This window comes from Bombyx mori, chromosome 10 (assembly GCF_030269925.1).
Source record: "Bombyx mori chromosome 10, ASM3026992v2".
NCBI classification, from domain to species: Eukaryota; Metazoa; Arthropoda; class Insecta; order Lepidoptera; family Bombycidae; genus Bombyx; species Bombyx mori.
In genome coordinates, this window is record NC_085116.1 from 710,704 (window position 1) to 723,046 (window position 12,343).

A 12,343-nucleotide genomic window follows, 5' to 3' on the forward strand; every position below is an offset into this window, starting at 1 on the left:
ATTAGAGACACGAGCGTGCTTATCGCGAGCTTTTTAACTTCTCGATCGCGTAAAAGTTAACTCAAATTTGTATGGAGTTGGAACAGCATCTCTAGTGGCAAACGAAGGGAAGCACACAGAGTGAAGCACCGGAGTCGCTCATCAGTCCATTAAATCGTCGGAAAACGAAGCGAAACAACGAATCTTCACTAATAAAATAAACATATCTAAAAGCGTCCAGAGAAAGGTATACACAGTTAATTCTGGTTACAACAATATTTACTTAACTTAAATAAATTCCACAGATTCTCTGTCCGTTTCTACAGTCAAACTCAATTGGGCATCTTTCTATTCTAGATAATCTTAGAATAGTGACGAATGAGACCCCTTATTCTGATGAGTATCATTGAGTGTAAAATAAAAGCTAAACGTTAGGACGACCATTTAAAAACTGGTGGTTTTTACTGGTGGTAGGACCTCTTGTAAGTCCGCACGGGTAGGTACCACCACCCTGTCTATTTCTGCCGTGAAGCAGTAATGCGTTTTGGTTTGAAGGGTGGGGCAGCCGTGTGACTATACTGAGACCTTAGAACTTATATCTCACGGTGGTCGGCGGCATTTACGTTGCGATGTCTATGGGCTTCAGTAAGCACTTAGCACCAGGTGGGCTGTGAGCTCGTCCAACCACCTAAGCAATAACAAAAAAAAACTTCGTAGCTAGTGTTAATTCAGGAAATTTGAGAAATTCGCAGAACTTACTAATTACACTTGACATTGTGACGTATTCAACAAATCCTGTTCAATCATCGATCGACCCGATGTAGGACAAGGACGCGCCCTTACTGGGGATGACACGTTTCCGGGAAAATGGGCTCGCTGCAGCGAATAATCCCGTGGAATATAACTTACTGTCTATCGGATTTATCGGGATTGGTTTTCATTTACATTTTGGATATTTCTAAATATCTGAAGATTTTATTGGTAATTGAAAATTTTGGTTTTGTAGAAAACTTATTCTTCAACATATATACTATAAAATAATTCGTAATAAATATAACTTTCATTTTATTGCCAGAGAGGAAAATTTGAATTATAAAAAAAACAACAATAGTTTCGTTAATTCATCACGACTTATTTTTAATGAATACATCTACCTTAAAGAAACGGCGTGTTTTAGTGTGTTTGGTAAACTAAAACACATTTCTGAGAAAACGTATGAGAATGTTAACCGTATCGCTTACTCAAACAGTACTTAACAAAAAATCGAAACAAATCCAGATTCCGACCAAGTGAAGAAGGAATCTAACTTTTTTTAAAGCTGTCATTCTGAACAAGACATTATCGTTTTTTTTTGTGATTGAAGGATTACTGGTGGCCCGGAGGCCTTTCCAGTTTCATCAGGACAGGTGGGCGAGCAAAGGCTCAGCCAGGAGGGGTGGGATTTGCTAGCAGCTGCCCGAGCGCCTCCGAAGGAGACCTTAGAGCTCAAGAGCAACTACTTTGCGAATGAATTTACTACGGGATCGGAATCGCAACCCGCTGAGAAGATCCGGCGAGAAACTCAGCGGGGAGGCATTATCGTGTGACGGTATACCTACATAGAAACGCAACATCTCCAGCAGAGCCCTCTCACGGCGCAACGATAATTCTGTAGCACTTAACAAACTGCATTAGCACATATTACACAGTTACAACAACCGGATAACACCTCGCCATTAATTCGTTACATAACATAACGAGTGCCGCATCAAACGATAAATCATAGAGTAACCGCAGTTTGGATTCATGATCTTCGATGGCTTAAAGCATAAGCGATAACGAGTGGACATGATTTCCCATTGTCGTCACACGAAATCATAACGTGCATGGCACTGGTGACATTTATCTCTTTTCAGTATCTATTTGAATCATAACGCTGGCAGTATATTGAACTACAGCAAAACTAAAAATATTATATAATAAGTTGCGTTTTTATCTTCTTTTGTTGAACATTTATTAATTCGATCCACAACTGGGGTTTCATTACGTGTACAATTTATAGCAATAACTATTATACTCGTAGTATAATAGCTTATACTGTCTGGATAGCAATCGGAACAAGTTAAGAACTAATAATTTAATTTAACCAAGCCATGGACAACTATTAAAGTAATACCTACATTAAAGGATCGTCCAAATCAACAGTTGAGTGTGAAGATTTTAAACGCAACCACTTTTATATTGCGCCTAAGCTTTAATGCACGTAGGAGTAAAGTATAAATAATACAAGAAATTCAGGCCACGCGATTTATTTTGGTCGCAATACATTTTCGAATATTTCCTTTGGCTTTCGTTTCTGCACGGAGGGATTATGGACTTTCTTATCTATTTAGTAAATCAGTGGTCAAGCTCACGGCCCGCCAGGTGTAAAGTGGTTACCAAAGCCTATAGACATCACAAAGCGATCGCCGCCAATCTCCTTGAGATGTGAGGTTTTAGTCTCAAGCTACTTAGTCTTGTATTTTATAAGGGCTGTCGCAGCAGAAATAGGAAGAGTGGTGGCATTTTATGAACCAGGCAATAAGCAACTCAAGGTTAACTCAAGGTCGGCTCAACGGCACATAGCGCATAATAACACGACATATACGTACATAATCGTATTTATCAATATAACAACAATATTATCGATGCGCGAGAAAATCTGCGACCTAGAGATATTTCAACAAATTTTAGCCAAGTTTATCATGCATGTTTTTCGATCAAAAAGTCATTGGGAGCGCCTTATTTTTAGTTTTTATGAAAACTACACATTATACATTATTATTTCATACGAAGGTAGATCGCTTTTAATCAAATTTTTTTCCTAACCCAGATAGTAACTTAGTAATTTTAGCTTCACCGAACAACAAAGCTCAGCCTGGTGACTTTGACTTTGCTAACACTAACCCTTGCAAGACCAAAATCGCGACTCGCTGAGAGATTCGACGAGAAATTCAGTGGGCTGTTGTCTGTAAGTTAATTGTTCACAATGAGCTTTCATCGCATTCCACGGGTCCGACGAGAACAGTGACCGGTGCTTGGAGTGCCTAAAAGCATCGATCCTTCATCTTGAGTGATCACCATCATTGTCAAAAACCGGCAGTGCCAAAGCCTCAATTAAAATACAATCAATAAAATTCCCAGGTTTCGTTAGGCGACATCACTAACAAGAGATAAGGATAAAGTCTAATATTTTCTTAGCTGCTTCTTATTTAACGCTAATACGAAAAATATACCCACCCTATCTCTGGAGTCAATGTGAACTTTCCCTGTATCCAGGAGTTGTCGCAGTCGGTCGCAGTCCCCCCTCAGCGCTGCGAGGTGGAACTGCACGTCGGTGCGGGATTCCTTCTGCAAAAGCAAAAATAACTTTATCATTCAAGGATTTTATTTATTTATTGCTTAGATGGGTGGACGAGTTCACAGCTCACCTGGTGTTAAGTGGTTACTAGAGCCGATAGACATCTACAATGTAAATGCGCCACACACCTTGAGATATAGGTAAGTTCCAAGGTCTCAAGTACAGTTACAATAGCAGTTTTTATTACCCGATGTTATTCCTTCACCGTGGAAGTCCATCGTGAACATTTGGTGAGTACGTATTTCATTAGAAACATTGGTACCACCCGCCTGGGATTCGAACACCGGTGCATCGCTTCAACACGAATGCACCGGATGTCTTATCCTTTAGGCCACGACGACTTCAGTTTACTATTTACTTTTGCATAGATCCAGAGATCTTTTTTGTTTCCATGTCCCAGAAGGACATTGCTAGAAATAATATTATTAAACAAAATTGTCAACCTAAAGACTGTTATTGAAATGGAGTATAATAATGTATTCATTAGTGTTTCCCATCAAAAAGAAAAGCTGTTGCTCATCAGAGCAACAGTGCGAATATTCTTTGGAGCTTGTGTTTATGCAAGTTTATATGAAATTGTCAGTAGCACATTTTAGGTTATTTGTTTTTATGTGATTTATTAATGATTTCTTCTTCTATTCCTCTATACACTACAACATCACACAGAACGGGAAATTATAATTAAAAAAAAACTAATATATTTTTTGTTGTTAATTAATAAGTTAATAACTTCTTAGTTGCAAAAATTATGCTCCCACACTGTGAACTAGGCCGAAAATGTAACAACGCAAAAAAAATTTTAGTGTTATTTATCTCTGATCTAATTATACGACCTAGCGATTATAATGCTCGTATAATCGCTAGGTCGTCTGGTGCTTTCGTTAAACAATAGTATTATGTAAGTAAGAACGAAGTCTGTGAACGAACACCATTCGCTCAAATAATTTGGTATGAACAAAAAACTAGTCATTTTGTATTAATATCACATAACGGTAACGTACAAAATAAATTGCTAGATTAGGATAGGAGGTTGCATGTGACATTAATTATCGCATACATCAATCACTGCACGCGTTATTGTCATCGTAGTTGAATGGTCAGTATAATTTATTGAATCAAGGTCAAGTTTACAATCATTACTACATCACAGCTCTTGTAGCTTGGTTGTAATTCAGAATACCGGCAGTTGTAACTTAGAAGACTGTCTGTTTTCCGTGTTAAGGTCGAGCAATGTCGTGTAGGAGCAGCGAGGACGAGGGATTAACCAAGGCTAGCCGAAGATTGCGAGCCTCTCGAACATTATGTCCAGTTCCTCACAGTACACATCCGCAGCAAGGCTGATGAAAATTGGTAAGAAGCTGCGATGAATTGTACCGGCTCTAGACCACCAAACAGAGACTTTAACTTTTCTAGGGGCTCTTTTTCGTTTGGAGGATTGTCTAAATACTGAACCAGGGTTTAACCAACATGATGATCACTTACAATTATCAAAAATAATCCACTTTTCATCGCAAGTGACAATGGGGTTCAAAATCTCTTCCGTTCTGTGTCTGTTACACAAAGCAAGACACCTTAAAGCGTTCGTCGCGCTGGCGATCGTTCTGTGCATGCGCACCAACTTATCAAGCTTTTTTTACCTTGCCAATTTGATGTAAATGTGCCAATATTGTTTTGAAGTTTGCTTTATGAACTGCTGCTAGCTCAGAGATAGTTTGAGTATCGTGAACTTCCACTATCTCCTTTAATTCATCGTTGTTGACTTTAGTTTGCGGGCGACCACGGGGTTCATTTTTTAGGTCAACATTTCCATGTCGGAAGCGTTCAAACAAATAAAGAATTGTGTGTTCGTTTGTAGTGTTCACTCCATGCATGTCATTAATGTTGCGAGATGTTTGTGCGACATTACTACCGCGACGGAACTCGTATTCCAATATTTACTCTTATTTTTATCATGTCCTTGTCCATATTGATGAAAAAGATACGAATATAGTAAAAACAAACCACTAATGAATAAAAAATAACTGAAATTGAAAATAGAATTCCATATATTTTAAAAAAAGAATCATTTGAATTTAGAAATTACTGACAGCCATACATATATTACGTTTCGAATAGCCAGTATTGTAAAACGACAACTTCATGGTTTACTTACTATTACTTTTACTTACTATTATTTTATATTCATAGTCATATTCAAGAAAACGCCATAAATTAACACCCAAATTAATTTATATTTTTTTACACGCAAGATTAATTTTTTAACAAAATTTAGAACAATCTAGTTGTTGTACACAAACGTAATGAGTCTGAATCGGTAATCGGTTCGCAAGACGGATTTAATAACATTCACAAGCACGCGATATTTGTAGGTTGAACGAACCGAACTGATACATCCGTGGATAGATATTGGATGTTCTCTTAGGGTTGGTAAGTTAACTTGGTTAGTACTAAAGCTGTTGGCATAGAAATAGTCTATTTTCGATTGGAGACTATACGTGAAGAATATATGTATATGGTACTCATAACCGCTTCCTATTGAAATATCCAGTCATCGTTCTCGTCGAACCCGCGACGAGAGCTTGACGAGTAAATTAACCCACAGACACAACCCACCGAGTTTCTCGCCGGATCTTCTCAGTGGGTCGCGTTTCCGATCCGGTGACAGATTCTACAAAGCACGGCTCTTGCTAGGATTCGGGTTAGCAACGTCGTCAGGTTTGAGCCCCGCGAGCTCACCTACTAGTTAAGGTTACACTGAAATAGCCTCTCAAGGCTATCAGCTTAGGTAGGATAAAAAAATATATATAGAATCTTAGGACTGACAGCACCAAAGCGTTGGGTCTACCATAGTTGAGCCACTCCCTTGACTAAGGCATTTCTATTTGATTTTTCCCGTCTGCCATAAGCTGTGCTGTGGACTGCTCAGGCATGAGCAGACTGATTTACCAACACAAACCTAGTCTCAGAGGAAGGAAGAGGGGGCAATAAGTGAGGTCGGTCATTTGCTTATAATTAGAATCAAAATAGAAAGAAATGTGACATAAATGATACATGCTTGGACTGAACTGATATTTTACGCGACGTAACAAAAACATATTTTTCTAAAATTGGCGACATCTTAGATATTCATGATACTATCAGACTACGCCTACGATCATCTTACGCAGTTTCATATTTGTGCGCATTTCATGAAATACCTATCAACCCTGCGCCCGCTCGTTTCGGATTACGGTACAGCTTTAAGCTTCACTGAGTTTAACACGTTACTTACATGCGCATGGAACATCGGATCAGTCACCGTGAATTAAAAAAGCTTGAACTGCTAGTGAATAGATTATTAACAAAAGCAGTGCTCACATTGAATATTGCTGTATGACATTACATCTTCTAAAATTGACATAATGAATAACTAGCAGACGTTTCACTCGTTTTACTACTGTTTTATCAGATAGTACAGATTTTAACATACCTTGTTTGTATTTGATATCTAAATCTGAAGTTATCTCTCCTCATAAAGCGCTGTACGTGTTAAAACTATACTAATAAGAATGGTTCCTAATTCATTCTGATTTATAATTATTATATTATTATTTCGGAACAAACCCGTTTTTGGATTTGGACGCGTTAATGGTCTGCTTTATCCAGCTTCTGTGCTCTGGATTTGTTGGATGAAAATTGAACTTTATGCCTCTTTATTATAGGCCCACGAAAACATCACGACCATCGTGACTGATAAGTGGCATCGCACGGAGGAGTGCGCTGACTGGTGCTTGCAATCAACACATTATTAGCTTCAAATTTCAACAAAAAATACACGAACCCACCTCAAAATTCACATTCAATAATAATTCTTGTATAAATTTCCACTTATCTCGGAATTCAAGGCCGTAACTCACATTGTATTAGTTACGCGCTAATTATGTTTACTATTTCAAACTATTTTGTGATATATATCTTCACGGTAATTAATTTTCGTTAATTGATTCCTGTAGGCTTTGGATTAAGAAGGATATATGTACGTAATACAAAAGTCAAATTATTGTCTATTCACTGCCATTTGACGGCCGTCTGGTGCAGTGGTAAGTGACAGGGTCACTACACGAAGGGGTCGCGGGTTCGAATCCCGCCAATGGAAGATATCTGTATGATTTTTTTTTTATTGCCCTTGTAGATAGACGAGCATACGGCCCACCTGATGGTGAGTGGTTACTGTCGCCCATGGACTTCAGCAATGCCAGGGGCAGAGCCAAGCCGCTGCAATATAAAAAATAGAATTCCAGGGTTATGGATGTACATTTATTTATTTACATTTATTTCCGTTATCTGGTACCTGTAACACAAGTTCTTTACGAACTTATCACGGGACTATTTAACGTGGCGTGACTGTTAGTAAATATTTATTTATTGATTGCAAAACTTATAAAAACCATTGTACATTTTGAGTTAACTTCTGTAACTTGCAGCGTTAGGCAGTTAAGTCCCACGTGTTCCAGACAGCGAATTCAGTGCAAGATAAATTGGTCATTACAGATCGTCCGTCTGTAATCCTTACTATTGTGATTCGATGCTCAGGATAGCCGCCAGATTTGTAGAGTAAAGGAACTACATAGCCTGAATAAAGAGGAATTAGCGAAAGCGACAGGGCATTATTATTGGGTCCCATTTATTTTCCTATTTCATGTACACTAATCGGACGTACTGACCTGTCGAAAATCAAAGAAGGATAGTCGATTATCTTCTTTGAGATTTCGATTCTGTCATTTAAAAATGACAACACTTTTCACATTATGTATAGATCCCTTAGTGCTATATATAAAGACTGTACATGTGTGCTTCTTATACAACAAACGAGCCTCCGTCCAATTATTAACATCATTACGGAGCTGCAAATGATAGCGGTAATCACAACACGGTCGCTTGAGCGCTTTAATGGCCTCAGAACTTGTACGATGAGACGAAAGTTGCTTCTCAACCAATGGTCTTCTGTATCATTATTTTGATGATGATGATATTGCAATTGTTGTAAATTATAGATTTGTAAAGATATTTTTTAACTAGGTTACGTTCGAGAATAAAAACTCAAGCAACGTGATATATATATATATGATACCATTATTTTTTTATTTTCAAAGACTATGGACATATGTATGTAAATGCCATAAATATAACGTTAAAAGAATGGTTAATGACAATTAGTTTTACAAGAACGGAGCAATATAAACAGAGTTTTGAAGTCGTCGTGGCCCAAAAGGATAAGACGCTCGATGATTATCTAGCGATGCGACAGTGTCGGTGTTCGAATCCCGCAGGCGGGTATCAATTTTTCTAATGAAACACGTACTTATTCACGAACGACTTCCACGGTGAAGGAATAACATCGTGTGATAATAATCAAATCCTCTAAAAATATAAATTTTGTTACTACTGGCATTATTGTTACCTTAGTACCACCACCTTGCCTATTTCTGCCGTGAAGCATTATTGAGTTTCAGTTTCAAGTGTCGCGCAGCCGTTGTTACTGTCAAACTGAGATTTGAGGACTCATGTTTCAAGATGTGTGGCAGAATTTTGTTGTTGATGTCTATGGGCTTCGGTGACCACTTAACACCAGGTGGGCTGTAAGATTTTGCATAGATGGGTCATAAGCAATAAAAAAAATCGAAAGGAGTTTCCACCATTAAAAAATATAATTATTAAATATATTTGTTGTAAACATTGTGTGTTACCAATATTAGGTACTATTTTGAAAACATTCATTCAGTAATTTAACACGCAAAACCACACATCTGTTCAAATATTCATTCGCCACGGAAACTTCTGGAATGTTTTTCGTTTTCAAATGAATCATTGTTCCTTCGATTCGTTGCGAAAATTTCAATTCTTTGTAGCCGGCGGCTTGTTTTTGTTTTAAAACAATTTGAGTGACGTAAGTTTACGTAAAGTTATAATGATATTTTGTAGATGTTTTCTTTGAGAAAAACGTGACGAGTGCTTTGAACTTGAAATAGACAAGACAGCGGTACCAACTCTTTTTTTTTCCATTTTTTTTTATTGCTTAGATGGATGGACGAGCTCACAGTCCACCTGATGTTAAGTGGTTACTGGAGCCCATAGACATCTACAACGTAAATGCGCCACCCACCTCGAGATATAAGTTCTAAGGTCTCAGTATAGTTACGACGGCTACCCCACCCTTCGAGCCGAAACGCATTACTGCTTCACGGCGGAAATAGGCGGGACACTCGTGCGGGACACGCCCTTCTACAAAATTTCAATGGAGTAATCCTCATACAGAAATGTATCATCAAATTATAATTTAATACCGTGTCTGTATCAAACGCTATTCTCCAAAAGAAATGTAAGCTATACTAATTCAACCTCAATATAATTGAGTACGTTAATTGCTTTGAAACAAACAAAATATTTAAGAATGAAAAGGTCAATAGCCTCAGTGTAGATGCTTAATTAGAAATGAAATCTAACTACTCTTTAAAGCATTTAAAATAAATAATATATACATAAATATTTGTATATTTTATTCAGACATTAATATTTTGATATTTTAAATTTATTAAATTTTATTGTACACTATTCCACCTACTATAAACTAGATTACTCTGATTTTGAGGAGAAGTCATTAATTGAGTGATCATGTAAGGTTAAGCTCACTTTTTGTGTCGTTAAAATTGTTCATTGTATGTTTTGTTCTTCTTTACATTAAACAGGCAGAAGGGACGCCATACTTAAATGAAAAGTATCATCACTCGTATCAATATTATTCAATATATACCTACTTTAATTGCTAACAAATAATGTAATGATACCACGATCAATATTATTCAATATATACCTACTTTAATTGCTAACAAATAATGTAATGATACCACGTATTCATAGCCGACTACCACCACGGAGGAAAAGCTGATAATAAATAAACCAAAATCGAAGGTTTATTTAACAAAAATTAAAGTACAATAACTTGCCCAATAAAAATAAAAAGGCAAAAATTCAAGTAGCTTAGAACGTAATTCAAGTGTTTCAATGCGTAGTAATATTTGTAGAATCAAGTTTATTTAGATACGAGTATAGTTATATAGAAATCTAGTAACAATTATATTACTCTGATTGTAGTACATATATTAATAAGAGAAGAATTACAATGTTCAATTTAAGTTAACCTATTTCCTGTTAGTATATACATAAATTTCTTTAAAGCTTAATATTTAATTATAATAATTTTAAATCAATCAACTGCAAAAAAAAATCCAACTTATTTAGTTATTATTTTCTTATTCGCATTACGGTCACAAAGCCCTTCTAATAACAAGCGGTTGCGCAATTGAACAAAAACCGTCAGTCGGTACGGTAATGTCGGCTTCAGACCAGTTACTACTAATGCTTGCTGTCTTATAAGCTGATGTTGTGCTATATTAAAGATATTCGTAATTAGATTAAACGCTAAAAAGTTTACGAATTATTTTGGAAACCCAAGCCTTCCGATAGTGAACTTCGGTAAGCTAATTTACATAATTAGCGTGGTAGCTTGTGTCCTAACCAAACACATCGTCAAAAGGCAGCTAACCGCAAGCACCTTTTGTTAGTATTGAAGCACGGACTAACGTTATTTATTACAGTGTGCACAGTGCGAATTTTACAACGTTCTCGATAGCGAAAAAGTTAACATTGGCAAACGTTCCAACTCCATACAAATTTGAGTTAACTTTTACGCTATCGAGAACTTTAAAAAACGCACACTGTATACATAAGACTTACAGAGAAGTTAGTAACTACCCAGCCTCTCGCCTGCGATCGTTCAAATGACACCGCTGCTATATTCGCCTAGTTTGTGTATTACAAATATTTGTTTATTTGTCACATTTGGATTTACTAGTTAATGCTCAAAATAACTACATTACCTTCAAATTGAGAAATTCATGTTGAAAATATTACAATATTAAATAACATTGTATTACAAGTTCAAAACTCGTATCGGATACAGCATCGCATTGCATAGCTCTGAACCTACAACACTTGACCTCGCCACTACTACCAATGACCGACAAAATATATTTTTTGTTACCACGAGACGTGACTGCCGGATGTAAACAACTCTCTATTTCGTTATTCGCTACTGTCAAAACTATGAACTGTTATTGGAGTATTCAGTGAGCCAACTGCTATTTAGTGTTGGGGGTTGATCTTTGCTGCGTCTTTTGCTTTGCTCGAGTATTTTGCTGCAGAGGCACCAAGCGTTCCCGCATACTCCAAAACATATAAATACTCAGAACCCGTAGAACAAAATTTTTTCGGGTTTTTGTGGAACCCTACTACTGAATACTGCACACCATTAAACGCCCAATATCTTTAAGAATATTATTGTTATCTGGAAAATAAACTACAGAACTGAAAATAAAAAAACAGTACTTTATGACCTTTTATGTAATGTTGATCGTAGCGTGGCTACTACGTCTAAGCGTTCCCTACGGAAGGCAAAAACCGCTCGGAAACCCATATATGTATGTAATACTGAGATTTTATGGCAAAAAACTCAACCTGATTAAGGAAAAATAGATATTATTAGGAATCAGAAGAAAAACCATTTAAAAAAAATAACAATGATTAGCACACGTTTACAGAGACTTAAAACAATGACTCACGAACACCGCCGATCGAATGCATGTTTCGTTTTTTTTTTTTTTTTCTACCTATGCTGATAGCCCTAGCGGCTATGTCAGCGTAACCCTAACTTTAGTAGGTGAGCTCACGGGGCTCAAACCTGACGATGTTGCTAACACGAACCCTAGCAAGAGCCGTGCTTCGCAGAATCTACCACCGGATCGGAAACGCGACCCACTGAGAAGATCCGCCGAGAAACTCAGTGGGCTGTGTCTGAGAGTTAATTTACTCGTCGAGCCCTTCGTCGCAAGCGACGGGTTCGACGAGAACGGTGACCGGTGCTTGAAGTACCTAAAAGCACCGTTAGTG

At 37.2% G+C, this 12,343-nt stretch overlaps 1 protein-coding gene across 2 annotated transcripts in view; it reads right to left on the minus strand.

The window, feature by feature from the left end:
* The window catches only part of LOC101737076 (ankyrin repeat domain-containing protein 29), a 54,083-nt gene that overhangs the window by 8,288 nt on the left and 33,452 nt on the right, over nt 1-12,343 (minus strand). For both annotated transcript variants that reach the window (XM_004930280.5, XM_062670371.1), the window contains exon 2: nt 3,238-3,348. In XM_004930280.5, the coding sequence (XP_004930337.1) occupies nt 3,238-3,348 (111 nt within the window). The remainder of the gene's footprint in view (nt 1-3,237; nt 3,349-12,343) is intronic.